The 17,760-nt window shown below is 42.3% G+C and overlaps 1 protein-coding gene across 10 annotated transcripts in view; it reads right to left on the reverse strand.

The window, feature by feature from the left end:
* zdhhc21 (zDHHC palmitoyltransferase 21) overlaps nucleotides 1-17,538 on the reverse strand; it is a 58,566-nt gene extending 41,028 nt beyond the window's left edge. The window contains exons 1-6 of one of the 10 annotated variants that reach the window (XM_073048432.1): nucleotides 17,166-17,531; nucleotides 16,939-17,061; nucleotides 15,303-15,481; nucleotides 10,031-10,068; nucleotides 9,699-9,914; nucleotides 7,667-7,765 (exon numbers count right to left, since the gene is read on the reverse strand). In XM_073048432.1, coding sequence (XP_072904533.1) covers nucleotides 7,667-7,765; nucleotides 9,699-9,852 — 253 coding nt within the window. In that variant the 5' untranslated portion in view covers nucleotides 9,853-9,914; nucleotides 10,031-10,068; nucleotides 15,303-15,481; nucleotides 16,939-17,061; nucleotides 17,166-17,531. Of the gene's footprint in view, nucleotides 1-7,666; nucleotides 7,766-9,698; nucleotides 9,915-10,030; nucleotides 10,069-10,526; nucleotides 10,976-15,302; nucleotides 15,482-16,536; nucleotides 16,580-16,701; nucleotides 16,863-16,938; nucleotides 17,062-17,165 lie in introns of those variants that run through there. The other 9 variants (XM_073048431.1, XM_073048437.1, XM_073048438.1 and 6 more) reach the window with 9 other exon arrangements.
* Nucleotides 17,539-17,760: the final 222 nt, after the last annotated feature.

The following is a 17,760-nucleotide window of genomic DNA, read 5'->3' on the forward strand; positions in this document are numbered from 1 at the left end:
TTTGTACCTCTGATTTCATAACTTTCTGTTATGAACTTCATAATTTCATAACTTCCTGTTTAGTAAATAGTCTATGCATTTATTCCTTCTTCCAAAGTGTATGACCATACACTTCCTTATACTATATTCCATCTCCCACTTCTTTGCCCATTCCCTTAATCTGCAAACTTGCCCACAAAGCCATTGATCTCACCATCCATATTACTGATGTGTGATGTGAAAAGAAGTGGTTCCAAAACTGACACCACTATCACCAGCAGCCAACCAGAAAAGGCCCAGCTTTATTCCAACACTTCGCCTCCTGCCAGTCAGCCAATCTTCTATCCATGCTAGCATTCTCCCTGTAATTTTGACTTTTATCTTGTTCAGCTGTGTGTGGCACCTCAGAATCAGATTTATTATCACCCACATATACCATGAAACTTGTTAACTTAGCAGAAGCAGTTCAATGCAATATATAATACAGGAAGAAAAATAAATAAATTAATTACAGTAAGTATATATGTATGTATATATATTAAATAGATGTCAAAGACTTTCTGAAAATCCAAGTACACAACATCCACTTACTTGCCTTTTTTCTATCTTGTCAGATATTTCCTCAAAGAATTCCAACAGACTTGTCATAGAAGATTCCCCCTTAAAGAAACGACGCTGACCTAATTTATCATATGTCAAAATATGCCAGAACCTCATTCTTAATAATGGGTTCCAACATCTTCCCAACGACTGAGGTCAGGCTAACTGGCCTATAATTTCCTTTCTTCTCTCCCTTCCCAAAGAGTGGAGTGACATCAGCAATTTTCCAGTCCTCTAGAACCATTTCAGAAACTGATGATTTTAGAAAGATCACTACTAATTCCTTTACCATCTCTACAGCTACCTCTTTCAGAACCCTGAGGTGTAGTCAATCTGGTCCAGGTGACTAATCTACCTTCAGACCTTTCAGCTTCCCAAGCACCTTTTCTTAAGTAAAAGCAACCACACTGTTGCCCCCCAACAATCTTGAATTTCTGGCATACTGCTGGAGTCTTCCACTGTGAAGACTGATGCAAACTACTTAGTCAATTCATCTGCCATACCTTTATCATTTGGTATGCTTTTATTATATTATTAGATAGATAGATGATAGATAGATAGATACTTTATTCATCCCCATGGGGAAATTCAACTTTTTTTCCAATGTCCCATACACTTCTTGTAGCAAAACTAATTACATACAATACTTAACTCAGTAAAAAATATGATATGCATCTAAATCACTATCTCAAAAAGCATTAATAATAGCTTTTAAAAAGTTCTTAAGTCCTGGCGGTAGAATTGTAAAGCCTAATGGCATTGGGGAGTATTGACCTCTTCATCCTGTCTGAGGAGCATTGCATCGATAGTAACCTGTCGCTGAAACTGCTTCTCTGTCTCTGGATGGTGCTATGTAGAGGATGTTCAGAGTTTTCCATAATTGACCGTAGCCTACTCAGCGCCCTTCGCTCAGCTACCGATGTTAAACTCTCCAGTACTTTGCCCACGACAGAGCCCGCCTTCCTTACCAGCTTATTAAGACGTGAGGCGTCCCTCTTCTTAATGCTTCCTCCCCAACACGCCACCACAAAGAAGAGGGCGCTCTCCACAACTGACCTATAGAACATCTTCAGCATCTCACTACAGACATTGAATGACGCCAACCTTCTTAGGAAGTACAGTCGACTCTGTGCCTTCCTGCACAAGGCATCTGTGTTGGCAGTCCAGTCTAGCTTCTCGTCTAACTGTACTCCCAGATACTTGTAGGTCTTAACCTGCTCCACACATTCTCCATTAATGATCACTGGCTCCATATGAGCTTACCTTCGTATTTCATCTTTTCTCTTATTGTTTTTTTTTTAGTTGCCTTCTGTTGGTTTTCACAAGCCTCCTAATCCTTAAATTTCACATTAATTCTTTTATGTTGGCTTTGACTTTCCTTGTCAGCCACAGTTATGTCATCCTGCCTTTAGAATACTACTACTTCTTTGGGATGTATGTATCCTGCACTTTTCAAATTGCTCCCAGAAATCCAGCTATTGCCGTTTTGCCTTCACCCGTTAGTGTTCCCTTCCAATCAACCTTAGACAGCTCTTCTCTCATATGTCCGTAATTCCCTTTACTCCACTGTAATACTAACATATCTGACTTTAGCTTGTCCCTCTCAAACTGCAGATTCTATCATATAAAGATCACTGCCTCCCAAGGGTTTCTTTATCCTAAGCTCCCTAATTGGATCTGGTTCATTACACAACACCCAATCCAGAATTGCCTTTCCCCTAGTGGGCTCAGCCACAAGCTGCTCTAATAAGCCATCTCGTAGGCATTCTACACATTCCCTCTCATGGGATCCAGCACCAACCAAGTTTTCCCAATCTAAATGCATATTGAAATCCTCTGTGACTATTGTAACATTTCCCTTTTTTTTTTACATACCTTTTCTATCTCCTGCTGCAATTTTTGCTGCACATCCTGACTAGCTTGGCACCATTTGATTCTAATCCTTGCCCCCCATACCCCGCCCCCTCACCGGCAGTAAGCAGCCTATCTTGGGGAGCAAGAGTCAAAACCAGTATGAAATGCTGGTTTCAGTCCTAGCTTCCTGACATCAGTAATGGGCTCCAATTTGTTTTTCTATGGATAGACACCATGTTGTCATTCCCTGAGAGCCAGTTAGAATCTAATATGGAACATATAAATTGCCTGTAGCAGCTAAGCTTATCTGAAACTGCTTACACATCTGGCCAACACATATCTCATGTGGTCAAGATACAGTTTAATGTGCATTTATCTGCTTCCAGTCATTTTTCACACCAGGCTTACTTCCTTGATTAACCACCCCATTGTAATGTTCCGAGTCTCAAACAACTCATTCCTGCAAGAACTCCACACACGATAGCAGTCTCCAAGGTATTATCTGTGCACCAGCCTTAGTGAAACCATTAAAAAAAGACAGACCATACTTTCTCTCACTTCAGTCACTAGCTGCTTTCCATATACTGTATTCTTACCTGCTGATTTGTGAAGTACACAAGCAGACTGCAGTTGTAGAAAGTTGAGTGACTGGCACAAGGTCATGATTATCCAAATCATTTTACAATGCTCCACAGCCAGGTGGTCAGCACATGGAAACTAGCCACAGATTTTGTTTACTTAAAAATGTACCTCAGATAGTTGGTAAGCCTCAGACTAAGCAACACACACCAAGTGCTAAAGGAACTCAGCAAGTCAGGCAGCATCTATGGAGTGAATAAACAGTTGCTGTTTCAGGCAGAGACTTTCTATCAGGACTGGAAAGGCGGCAGAAGCTAAAATAAGATGAGGGAGGGGAAGGAGTACAAGTTGGCAGGTAATAGGTGATATCAGGTGAGGGGCAACCTCCAAGAGGACCACAACCTCGTTGTGGTTTGGAGGCTTGACTGCCTCAATGACCCAAAGAGCTATATTGGCTGGAGTCAGGCCTTTACACTTTGGCTCTTGATATGATCATCCATGCAAAACAAGTGGACCATTGGTCCTCCAGCTTCGGGGGCTCAGCTCAGGGCTAACAACCCTGACCGGTAAAACAAAATTGTTATGAAAACAGCAATGAAGAATCCTTCTGCAGCTGAGTGTCTTGCATGACAGACAATAGTGAAAACTGAGAGGGAGCCACTGACATGATGAAGGAAGGCCTGAACACCACCAGAGAAGGAGGACCTTCATTGCTGCCCTAACCGCCAGCGGCGTAACAGGCAGTAATAATGGTGAGGAGCAAGGTGGATGGGTGAGGGACGGAGTGGGATCAAGAATGAAGCTGGGAGGGGATTGGTGGAAGAGATAAAGAGCTCAGGAAGAAATCAAATAGGAGAGGACAGTGGAACATGGAAGAAAATGAACAAAGAGGTGAACCAGAGGGAGCTGATGGGTAGGTGAGGAAAAGGGCAAGAGGAAAACCAGAGCAAGGAATGGGAAAAAGGGGGGTTGGTTGAGGATGGAGTAATTATCAGAAGTTGGAGAAATCGATGTTCATGCTATCAGTCAGGAGGCGACGTAGACGGAATATGAGGTGTTGCTCCTCCAACACGAGTTTGGCCTCATGATATCAGCAGAGGCAGCCATGGGAATGGGAATGTCAGAATGGGAATGGGAAGTCTCCAGGAGATCCTGCCTTTTGCACAGATTGAGCAAAGCAGTACAGGAACTATGAGGTTGATGGCAGTGGATTCTGGTTATCCTCACCCGTTCTCCTCACCTGCCCATAACCTCCCTCTGGTTTACCTACTCCTTCCCCTTCTTCCATGGTTTATCATCATCTTTTAGATTCCTTCTAATAGTTAATACGCAACTTTCATCAGAGCTATTTAAATATTGGGATACCTTGGTTACGGGAACCTCATAACTCATAAGGGCACATGGGAAAATACAAGCTTAAAAATTACTGGGCATGTGGGAGGAACTTAGGAGGACAACGGCCCCCAATGGCAACTCCTTTGCTTGGATCTTCGGAAGCAGCTCTATTTCCATCTTTAATATCTTTTATTTTTCCTTTTTAGTGTTCTTTTGCAGACCCTGATCTGGAGTGACACGCTGACTTTGGTTCTTTGTGGGAATGGGACCTGACATGACTGGCTGCTAACTGATCTGCCAAGGACGTGGCCTAGGAGACGAGCATGCCTTCAGGGTCCCGGTTTTTTGTGGCTCTGGAGGAGGGGAGACTCGAGGTTGGTGCCGCCACCTGGTGTGTCATGAGAAATGGAAGATCGAAAGCAGCAAGCTGGCTGCTCGCTGTGAGCCCAGAGACCCGAGTTCTTTGGACACGGAGCTCGGAAGAAGCGACGCAACAGACTTTCAACACCATAAATTGGCGAGCTGTTTGCTATGTCTCCCCTCTCACTGTGAAACAGGAACACCTCTTTTTCCCTCATTAGGGAGAGACAGAGAGCCTGTGGTATGTCGAATTACTGGGTGAGCGAGTCGTCTTCGGGTTACTGCAAGTCTGTGACTTTATGATGCTCTGCTGCACACTTGAATGCTCAGTGGAGGCTGCCAATGCTTTTTGCTGGTGGGGGGGTCGTTGCCTTGCTGCTGTGAGGGGAAGCTGGGAGGGGGGTCGTTGCCTTGCTGCTGTGAGGGGAAGCTGGGAGGGGGGTCGTTGCCTTGCTGCTGTGAGGGGAAGCTGGGAGGGGGGTCGTTGCCTTGCTGCTGTGAGGGGAAGCTGGGGGGGGGGGGTTTGGGGTTCTAACATTTAACTTTCATTTATTCTTTGAGGCACTCCTCGGTTTTCATGGATGCTTGTGAAGAAAAAGAATTTCAGGATGTATATTGTATACATTTCTGTCATTAAATGTACCTATTGAAACCTATACATCATGTGTTTCACAGCACAAAAGGGCTTGGATCTTTAAGAAGATTCCACCAAAATGAATTAATTTACTTCTCCAAGGAAAAAAAAACCAGATGTACATTTAAATAACTGGAAATTGAAATGAAGATTGCACAAAATGATGTAGAGAATAATATAATCTTACCCAGCCTTCTCAGATTTCTATTCCTGTAACCACACAAAAAAATGGCCATTTGGCCCAACAAGTAGACAACATCTACACAGACCAATAAGGTGCTCCTCTCTCAGTTGCCCATAACCTCTCCATTGATTCTGCTATCACCCATGCACTCTACAGTCTAACATTCTACAACTCATTTTGTGCAATGGTAGAAGAATGTGGCAATGAGGAGAAACAAAAGGGTCAGGGGGGGGGGGTTCAAAGTCCAAATATCCTTCGAAGTTGCCACGCACTTTGATACTGTGGCTAAGAGAGCATACAGAGTGGTGGTCTTTTTTAATAGGGGAATTGAGTTCAAGAGCCTGTAGAATAATGTTGCAGCTCTATTAAACCTTGGTTAGACCACACTTGGAAAATTGTGTTCAATTCAGGTCACCTCATTGCAGGAAGAATGTGGAATCTTTAGAGAGGGTGCAAAAGAGATATACCAGGATGCTGCCTGGATTAGAGAGCATGCCTCAGGAGGATAGGTTAAGTGAGCTAGACCGATTCACTTTGGAGCAAAGGAGGGTGAGAGGGTGACTTGTTAGAGGTGCACAAGACATAAAATGCATAGATGGATTGGATAGTCAGGGACCTTTCCCCAAGGCAGAAATGGCTAATATGAGGGGACATTATTTTAAGATGATTGAAGGCATATATGGGGGGAGGGGAGGGAGGGTTTTTTTTTAAAACAAACACAGAGTGGCAAGTTCATGGAATGTTAGCCGGGGTGGAGGTCGAAGCAGATATATGATGTACATTTAAGAAACTCTTAGAGAGATGAAAAACTCTTGGGAGAGAATGAGCGACTTTTGGATGAAAGAAAAATGGAGGTGCTTTGGAGGGAGGGAAGGGTTAGATTTATCTTAGAGTAGCTTAAGCAGTGCTGTACAGTCCTGTGTTCATACAGACATCACCAGAGGTCAGGACTGAACCTGGATCGGTGGAACTGTGAGGCAGCAGCACCATCTTTATACACTTACTATTTTATGCTACGATTGCAAACATGGTCAATTTAGTTCATTTCAAATGAGTACAAGCCAATAAAGACACCCTCAGTAGAAAACCCAGAACTCATACCGACATCCAATGGCATTACTATATTACTATCACTGAAGCACCCTCTATCAATATTCCTGAGATTACCACTAATCGGAAACAGAACTGGAATAGTCATAGATGTAACAAAAGTACAAGAGCAAGAGAGAGTCCAGGAATCCTGTAGCAAATAAAGTCACCTAACTCTACAAAGCCTATCCGCCATCTACATGGCACAAGTCAGGAGCACTCTGCTTGCCTTGCCTTGGTGAGTGCATCTTCAATAAATCTTGACACCATACAGGATATAGCAGCCCACATAGATATGCACTTCATCCGCAACCATTCACATACTCCTGCACTGATACACTGTAGCAACAGTTTGAACTATCTGCAGAATGCACTACAGTATCTCACCAAGACTCCTCAGACAGCACCGTCCACCCCCACAAGCTCTACCAGCTAGAACAACAGCTGCAAAAGGGAACGCCACCACCAGGAAGTTACACACCATTTGAAATTAGATATTGCCATTCATTCTCAAACCTCTTCCTAACAGCATTGTGGGCACACCCATCCCTCAAGGACTACCGGTTAGGGATGGGCGATTAAATGCTAGCTCATTCGGAATAAAAAATGATCACTGATAAATTTTGATACCTGATTAAAAATGGATTCTTGCTAACAATACAAATCTGTGAAATAAACCTAGCATGGGCTCTTTCTAAAGATTTGCCATTTACCATTGCTTTCAGCACCTGACGGCAGTGGCCACTACTAACCTTGCTAGAATTCATCAGATGAAGCAGAATCTCTTCACGGTGCTGTCAATATTAAATGATGAGGGAACCGCTAAAATATCAAAACAACTGACTCTTAATACAAATGAAAATAGGAGTCTTAATAGAAGTATCATGAGTAATGCTGAAGCAACATGTACAGATTTTGAAACCTATCAGCCAGGATAATGGCACATTGCGTAGCATGTGTTTAATGTATGCAGAGATAATGTTATACAACAGGGAAACAAATCTCTTGGCCCAAGCTATGAATGTCAACACAGCCTACATCAAGAGCCCTACCTGAATATGGAAATTCCAGGTTTTGTGACAATCTCCCAGGATCAGCAATGGAGGCTCTCAACAGAGATATTACACAGAACAGTGACGCCAAGTAATAAACTGTAAAATAAAAAAAGGAGACATCCAGTTTGAAGATTACTTTATTTAATTGTCATCAACCACTTTTTTGTCAGTAGAGAAGAGTACTTTAGTTTTGGGGTGATTACATGTTTATACTTGCCACTGATACTCACCCTATTTCTTTCTAAATGGAGACTCAAAACCACTCTCATGCTAGTTACTATTCATTGTTAGCTTTTTTTTAAAAAAATGAATTCCTTTTTAAAATTGTGTTCATGTTTGTCATTTTCTCAGGCCAGTTACACTACTTGATTCATTATGAACACTAATGCTCTTCCATATTCTGTCTTGCATTTTCATCTAGAAGCAGAATATACAGTACAAACAGGAACAGGCAGATCTACTGTGTTAGAACTGGAAAATTATTCAAATTACCCTGAGCCCTGAAGAAGGGTCTTGGCCTGAAACACTGACTGTTCATTTCCATAAATGCAGCCTAACCTGTTGAGTTCCTCCAGCATTTTGTGTATGTGTTGCTTTGGATTTCTAACATCTGCAGACCTTCACGTGTTTAGAGATATCCTAATTATCCAGAAACCAAATAATTGCCAAATTAGACTTCACCATTACCATTTCAATTAATCTATAATTGATATTTGTTGAGAAAATTCACCAAGTTACTAAATAAAATTCTGAAGTTCAATGTTCTGTGCAAAATTCCAGTGTCAGAATGCAGTCAGAACCATTACACTACCAAACAGATCCATACTTTTTCACAGAATTTCACACTTGTAATAGCAAATCTACTGCATTTCCCCCATAAACTGTGCCTTGACGTAGAATAGTACAGTACCGGAACAGGCCCTTCAGCAGAAGATTTTTGCACCAAAAATGATGTTGAATTAAACAAAACCTCTTTTGCCTGTGCATGATCCATATCCCTCCATATACATGTGACAACCTAAAAGGCATGCTACCTTTCCACAGCTACCATCAGGCAGGAGGTCCAGAAACCTGAAGCCCCACACCACCAGGTTCAGAAACAGCTACTTCCCTCCCTGCATTCTGTCCTTGCACAACCTTAATCACTGCTTCAGTATAGCATCACAATGACCACCTTACACCAAAAAGGACTTGTTTTTTTCTTGTTTATGCTACTTATATGACGCTACAGGCTGGTACTGCTGCTGCCAGTAAGTTTTTCATTGGACCTGTGCATGTATGTACTTTTACTTACAACAACAAACTCAACTTTGCCTTCGACTTTTTTCTGCTACTACCTCTGGCAGCCCATTCCAGGCACCTAACACATACCTCCTTTAAACTCCCCCCCCCCCACACCTTAAGTGAACATCATCTATTATCTGACATTTATTCCTTGGGAAATAGATTCTGATGATCTACCCTATCTACGCTTCTCATAGAACTTTAGAAATTGATCAGGTCTCCCCTCAGCCTCCACTCTGGAGAAACAATCCTTGTTTGTCCAACAATAAAGGTCGGGCACTCTAATCTAGGTTGAAACCTCTCCTGCCCCTCTCCAAAGTTTCCATGTCTTTCCTGTAATTGGGTGACCGGAACTGCACACAGAACTTCAAGTGTAGCCTAATCAAAGCTTCATATACCTACAACATGACTTCCTGACTACAATACTCAATGCCCTGAAGAATGAAGACCTTTCTTCATTGCAACAATGCAATGCTTCACAGCAACAATGTATGCTATCTTTCCCACCCCATCTAACTTCAGGAAACTGCAGACTTGGATCCAAAGATCTTGCTGCACTTTGATGACACTAAGGGTGCACTTCCCCTTACAGTTGACCTTTCTGGTATGCATAGTCAAGACGGGGCGTCTGAAAAAAGGGAATTCACAAGATCATTTCTCTGTGCATACTATTTATTGTCATTCTGTGAGTGCAATAACGTTAATGCCCAGCTAAGCCACGGTAAAAGATACCATTACTACTTACACACTATCACAGCAGCTGGAATATGTCCTTCTTCGTAGTGAGGGAACAGGATAAGTTTGGGGATGTAGTATGTATTGTACAGCCAAATGAAGGTGATTATACTGATGCAACACCAACCCTGCGGATCATAGATGAAATGAACTCGAAGCCCCATCACAAAACTGCTCCCTCAGTGATTGCCAGTTGGAATTACATAATACAACCTACATCTTGCTCCTGGTAAATAAAAATAAAGAAAAATTAAAGAAAATACATTTGCTAACTTTACATTAACATAAGCAGCTTTACTTGCTTGAAGGTTCACATCATTCTTTGTTAAGTATTTCTCATACCTGCGTTATTCATTGTAGGAAGGTCAAACAACATATGCCTTAAGAAAAAGAGAAAACATCAATGATCACCTGCACAAAGCTATTCTTCATTAATAATTAGCCAGAATGTTTCAGAGCATTACATGAAATATTTAAGAAGCATTACTGAACTTCTCTTATTACCAATATGTAATCATGCTTACTTTATAAAAATATAGATTTTTTTCCTACAGGAACAAGTCATTCTACCCAGTATATCAGAATGTGTCCACAGTTTTGATTCTCATTTCATTCTCCAGTCCATATTCCATTCAGCCTATCAGCCACCAAGCATCCATCCATGTTTATTGACCAGTAATCACATTTTTATTCTAATCCTCCCCCCACCCCATTCCCAGCAACTTCCCCGCAATTCTATCACTACCTATACACTAGGGCTGATTTATAGTGGCTATTTAATATACCAACTGAACGACTGAGATGAGAGAGGTAAATAGAGAAACTGGTGGAAACCCACCCAGATTAAGGGAGAATGGGAAATCTTCACACAGACAATCCTGGTGTTCCATTCCAACATCCTCTGCAAGAAGTCTGTACGTTCTTCCCATGGGTGTGTGGGTTTCCTCCAGGTGCTCCAGTTTCCTCACAGTCCAAAGATGTATCAGTTAGTAGGTTAATTGGTCATTGTAGATTGTCCTGTGATTTGGGCTAAACAGGGTCAGAAGGGCTTGTTCTGAGCTGTACCTCAAAATTAAGGTAAACACTGGAATTTAGGATTTAATCTGTGTCCCCGAAGCAGCAACCAAGTGCACGTACAAATAGACTCCACAAGCTACGCAAAGATTTATGCAAGACCGAAGCTGGAGACACCTTTAATGTTCCGGAAGTGATATCAGGCAACCTGACAACACGCCCATTATTCTTCTTCTCTGGTCTACCCCATTGGCAAGCTCACTCAATGGCATGTGGCTCAACAGCCCAGCACCTGGCAGACTGGGAGTTCAAGCATCTTAAAGCAAAGCGTCAAAAAGGCAGAGGAAATGTGAAAATAGGGCTGAGGGAAAATTGGACGTAGAGAGTAACAAGGGCAGCTGAGACGCATACTGAAACCACATGAAGCCAATAGCCTGGAATAAGTGGGTGGAGGTTTGAGCACATCATCAGCAGCAACCTAACACAGCTATGGCAATGGTCACAATAACAGCCAACATCCTCTTCTTCACTGAGAATCTGGAAAGGGCAGAACCCACTTGCAGTCTGTTAGAGTTGGCAGCGATTCAGCCCCACTTACTCCTACAGATGACAGGGAGTCTGGAAGATATATGCCCACTGTGGTTAAACAGCACAGAAAATGTATAAGATGTTGTGCAGGTAACTTTGGATCCCTAATCCAAACCTCTACCCCACCCACACATCGTGGATTGGGAAGAGTGGGATAAAATCATTAGATATTCCGTTATTTTTTCTTGGAGTCTGCATTATTTATATTTAAATTGAAAAAGGGAATTCTGGAGGCAAACTGACTGGACTGCAATGTTGGCATTTTTGTGGAGGAGAGGCTGGAGAATGAGGTAGATGAACTGCAGGTATTTCTACCTACAACTAACATTACGATATAACTACATTAAGCAAGTCCGGAATTTGGACAAACTACACTTTTTTTCTGAAGAAGCAGCGGCTGAGGGGAGATCTGAAGAAGTTGAAAAATTATGAAAGGCAAAGGAGTCAAATGATAACTTGTATAACATTTAAGGTGAGAGGGGGAAAGTGCAAAGGAGATGGGCAGCATAAGTTTTTTTTTTAAAGTAAACACTGTACTGTGTGCCTAAAATGCACTGCTAGGAATGGCAGTGGAGACAGATACAATAGAAAAGGTACCGTCTCAGATGGACTGAGAATATGGCGGGTGTGCACATGGCTATTTGATAGTGCGGTGAATCATCTGGTCCCCCTGTGCGTGGAAGGCTCCCTCTTTTCACACATGCCGTAAAAGGCTCTTAGTTAGGCACACACATACAGAGAATGGTGAGATGCAGACCTTGTGAAGGCAGGAAGGATTAATGTAACTAGGCATCAATAGCTTAAGTAGTTCAGCCTGACACTACGGGCTGAAAAGCCTTTTCCTGGGCTGTACTATGTTGTGCAGTCGCCATCAAAAACGTGAACTTAAGCATTCTTACAATGGCCAGTTCCTTAAAATGCACTATGCCATTTAATTCCAAACTTAAAGTAGCCAAGCCACATTTGTTCAGGTCACTGCAATGCAGGATGCAGGAGAGGTTCACTGAGGTGTTGCTTAGATTAGAGAGCAATCAGAGGTTGGGCAAACTTGTTTGCTTTCTCTGGACTTCTGTTGTTGAGAGGAAGCCATTGACATGATGAAGGAAGCCCTGACCACCAGCAGAGAGGGAGGAACTTTACTGCTGCCCTAAATGCCAGCAGCATAATAGACAGTAAGTAAGTTAGTTGTTGAAGAGGACTTGAAAGTACATGAAATTAGAAGAGGTATAGATGGTAGAGAATTGGAGACTTTTTCCCCTTGAAGTGAAAATGTCAAATTCTAGCGAGCACAGCTTGAAGGTGACGGGGAAAGTTTAAAGAGGTATGAAAAGCACGTTCTTTAAAAAGTGTTAGGTGCCAGGAATGCATTGCCGGGGAAGTGGTAGAAAAAAGTACAATAGCAATGTTTAAGGGTCAGTCAGACAAACACATGAACAGGAAGGTAATAGAGGGATACGGACCATAACTGGGCATTTTAAAACTAGTTAAATTGGCATCATGGTCAGCACAGACTTGGCAGGCCAAAGAGCCTGCTCCTGTTCTGTACTAGTCAATGTCCTAAGTAAAAGTGAAATTGACAAGGAAAAGTAAAATCTGTTTGGGGGAAACTTTTTTAAAAAAATGAAAATCTACAAGCATTATACAAAGCAAAAGTTGCCAAATTTACCCAATTGTATTGTTAATCAGTGAGGCTAAACCGACTGTCTACAGAACATTAATAAATAGGCCAAAAAAGGTGGGAATGACCAGACCAAGCTTCATATCGTGACCATTAGTGTATGTGAACTGGGATAATTAAAACAAAAACCTCAACTTTATTGATATTTATTTGTAAAGGATACAGAAGTGCTGTTGAGAAGTGGCCAAATTCAAAATGGAAAACTGTTGAACATGGAAAATGTAACAGAACTGAAACCAGTGAAACAGGCAGTCAATCAAAAGATGTTTGTAAAGGAAATCATTTGCAACTGTGAAACCACTAAACTGTGAAAACAAATCAGGGGCACCTGACAGGTGCCAATTGTAATAGAAGTTAGTATCTGCCAGGGGTTCATTATAGTTTATAAAAATAGGGCTTACGTCTGTAGCCAGATTATCATAACCAATAATTTTTTCAGAATGCAGCAATGAAGTGATGCAACAGAAATGCCATTTCAATGCAACCTCACTCAAATAAGGCTGGCACAAAAATAATTCTCATGATACAAGATAGGCTATCATATTGGGTACCATGCAAAGTGGGACAGAGGTCAGAACCCTTTAATTTAACAGAACTGATTTACATTTAGGAATGACTATTGCATAACACAACTTCCTCATTTATGTAACAGAACCAGCTCAGAGAGGTAGAAAGGATTGTGGCTAAGGAGATTGACAGAGGAAAACAGGTTGAGCCAAGTAAAGGCCACATCTCTGGGTCTGTGCCAGCCGAGTTAAGGACAAGAAATGTTCTACTGTCACAAAAGAGCAGCAGAGCAGTAGGTTCATTTGATCCAATGCCAGAAATATTTCAATGGCTTGATGACGTCAGAAGGGTGAGCATAGAAAAATGCATTCCACATTTTACTGGTTTAGTAATTACTAACCATTCAAAAGAGCAGACATTTGACAACAAAAAAGCTAATGTAGGAGACTCAGATGAGCAGACTGCATAAATAACACCAGATTCCTGAAAAAGTGCAGCAACCACACAGACTCCTGGAGGTCCCGATACCTCTCAGAGCACAAAAGGAGCATTCAGGATGGTACTGGGAGGCATACGCTCAAACATCATGAGCACATGGAAGCCCAACCCAAATGATCCAGAGAGCACAGCACCTTCCAAACTTCCTGTCAGGCATCAGCTGCCGTTTTTGTGAAAAAAAGCAAACCTCATCAGCCACAACTTGACTGGCAGAAAGTCACGCTCCATCACATGGGTCTGCTTAAATAGATGATAATTCTAGCAGAAAAGTCAAGACAGGCACTACAAACAAAATGGTACAATGTTTAAGTAGGCATGAGAACCGAGACATTCAGAAGGAGGGAGCTGGTAAAAAACACACACACTTTAAAAGTGCCAGTGCAAGTTGAAAAAGAAACCATTTGGTAGCCTTCGCTTTATAATAGGTTGAATACAAAACCAAGTACTACATGCCAAAACGTAAATTAATTGTTAATTTGTTTGAAGTTAAGGAAAATCAATTCAGGGCCACAGCTTTGGATTGGAGTGGGGAAGAACCGGTAGAAATGGCAATGGGAATGTTATTCATTCAGCAGAGAACATTAGAAGCAATTTGATAGAAATGTTCAGTGGTCAATGAATTAATAAAATAAACAAAGTGTTTTATCTCAGGAGAATCTTTAAGCACAAGACACAGGGTTAAAGTAAATGGCAAAATTCCAGAGGGACAAGGACTTTAATTTTGAAAGCAGTAGTGCCAATTAATTGGAACATGTTGCCTTAATATGCTTAAAACCAGATACAGTAAGTTTTAAAAGCAAGATATTGCAGCTTGTGGGAGACAGAAGTGCTTACAGCAAGATTTGGAAATGGCATAAAGAAATGAAACACTAACTGTCCAGCTTTTCACAGTTGCTGCCCAACCAGGTCAGTATTCTAAATAGGGCAGCTAGGCATTAAAGAGAAAACACCATGACTTCAAAAATTGTTGCTAAAATTCATCTGCTTGTATTTTCACTCACAGCTATCCTCAAAGGAATGTTTGTGAGTAGTCAGGGCATATTCTTCAACATCTTCTGTTCTCTAGCTCCAACTGTTAACTGTGAATCTAAAAACCTATTTTAATATCTGATGACAGGTCATCCAGCTAAAATCTTGTCAAAAGGTTGACAGATTTCAGGGAGGATGAATACAAGACTTTTGGAGGACTTTGTCAAATGGTGCAAGTTGAATCATCTGCACCATTAGAAGACCAAGGGGATGGCAATGGACTTTAGGAAGACTAAACCTGCATTGCTCTCTGTTACTATTGATGGTGAGGACGTGGATGTGGCGAGGACCTACAAGTACCTGGCGGTGCACCTGGATGACAGACGTGAGTGGAGCACCAACAGAGAGGCTGTGTCCAAGAAGGGCCAGAGTCGCTTCCACTTCCTGAGGAGACTGAGGTCTTTAGGAGTATGCTGTCCTCTCCTTCACATGTTCTACCAGTCTGTTGCTGCCAGTATAATCTTCTATGCAGTGGTGAGCTGGGACAATGACATCAACACAGGTAATGCCGACAGGATCAAAAAACTGATTAGGAAGGCTGGCTCCATTATAGGAATCAAACTGGACACACTGGAGGCTGTGGTAGAACAAAGGACCCTACGGAAAATCCTGGTAATTCTGGACAATGTTTCTCACCCTCTACATGCCACCTTGGCTGAACAGAGGAGCGCTTTTAGACTAAAACAACAGCACTGCTCCAAAGAGTGCTATATGAGGTCATTCTTACCCCTAACCATTAGGCTTTATAATAAGTCAACCTTATAACAATCTTTAGAATATGGCAACTTATCTTTTATTCCTTCTACTTCCCATCTAATATTTATATCTGTGCACTTGTAATACTACTGTGACACTGTAATTTCCTTTGGGTTCAATAAATTATCTATTAGGTAGGGCATGAAAGAATATGGGGAGAATGCAGGTGATTGGGGCTGAGAGGGAAAATGGACCAGCCATAATGAAATGGCAGTGCAGACTCGATGGGCCAAGCGGCCTAACTCTGCTCCTGTATCTTATGGTATTATCCTTCTCCCTTTTCTTGCTGCCCAACCTACAGATCACCTCAATTTGAACAAAATAACGTTCAAAACCGTGCGTGGATATCCAGTGGAAGGGAAAACTGATAAGATTTGCTTTTGACAGACACAAAATGGCTCAAATGGCATGATTCAGTAATTTAAATTACTACTGCACCTGTGTCAATGCATCTACTTAATGGGACACAACACGGACTGTAACCTTATGCAAGGTAAAAAAAACTATTAAAATGGCGTTAGAAGCAATAAACATAAATAGTTATGACGGATTTAAATGATTTCTAGGACAGAACAGGCCCCAGAAGCTGACAAGCCTACTGCGCAAGCAAGCCGGAATCCTAAATCCTACTCGAACCTGGAAAGCCTGCATCATCTGGCTCCTTGAAATACAAGACGACGCGAAATATCAACTTAAATGTTGCCATAGCAGCATTTACAATAAATTCACATGTTGCTCTCCGCTCCAGAAGCAGATACATAAAATGCTTCAACCTTACTGATTCGGAAGTTGAAAGTGCTGAAGATAAATGCAAGCTGGAGACAATTCTACCGCCTCCCCCGCCCCCGTGTCTTCCCACTGCCGAACCGATCCTCGAAATAAACGTGCCAGTGGCTTTAGGAAACCGCTGAAGTTTTTAATCACCAGGAAGATTACCTTGTACCTGTTATGATGTAGGAGAGTCGCAGGTCGCCATCTACCCGCCCCCAGGTTTAGTTCTTGTTACCAGTAATTCATTCTAGTCGTTACTGTGTGATTCTCTAAAGCAGATCGGTGAACTTAATCCAAGACATCATCCGATCTGCATTTTATTAAAATATACTCCCACTTATGTTAGGTTAAAGCAACCTCTATATCTGACTGCAACCAATTACAGAGAATTAAATTCAAAATTAGTTACCCAACACCAGCGACGTAAAATGTTAACTGTCCCACTCTGCATAGTTGCTGCCCGGTCAGTTGAGTATTTCCAATATGATCGTCTTTCCGGTACCTCAGACGAGCTCACTAAGACAAATGCTGCCTAAATAAGAGGGCCAAATATGAAAAACTATGCCCACAAATATCTCAAATAACATTTAATAAAAATATACGGGAATTAAAAAAATTGCTCGTGTTGTCACTTACAGCTACTCCGTCCCTTCAAGCAGTTCCCCTTTCAGTCTCTCGGGGTTGTGGGCGAACTGATGGATCAGGTCGGGGTGGAGGGCGGCTCCGCTCCCGGCGCGTTGAGTCAGAGTTTGCGTTGTACGCTGGAGCTGCTGCGTTCCGCCGCCGCCGCCGCCGCCACCTTCGGCCCCTTCTCTACTTCCTCCGACCTCGCATGCGCTCACGCCCAGTCACAGCGAAGTGGGGCGCAACCCTGAGCTGCCTGCCTGCCTACCTACCCAGCCCAGCAACCGCGGAGACAAGCAGCGCATCACCACTTCCTGTGTTCGTCGCTGCAGACTGGTCCCGAAGCGGGAGCCGGCAGGAGGCGCAAACACTGGCATCCCAGCGTAGGGGCATGGCACTGCCAATACCCACTGACCGATTGTGGTCCACTGGCGACTTCAAATTCAGATGTTGCGAGGGGGGAAATATCTATATTAGTGGCATGACATTCCATGACAAAACTATCTGCCTACACATACTCACATAAGTCAACAACAAAGGTAAACCTCAGTGACTAAATAAATAGGCACAAGGTGGAACCGCGAAAAGGGTGGTGCTTCAATTACGT

The sequence above is a fragment of the Hemitrygon akajei genome, chromosome 6 (genome assembly GCF_048418815.1).
Source record: "Hemitrygon akajei chromosome 6, sHemAka1.3, whole genome shotgun sequence".
Classification (NCBI taxonomy): domain Eukaryota; kingdom Metazoa; phylum Chordata; class Chondrichthyes; order Myliobatiformes; family Dasyatidae; genus Hemitrygon; species Hemitrygon akajei.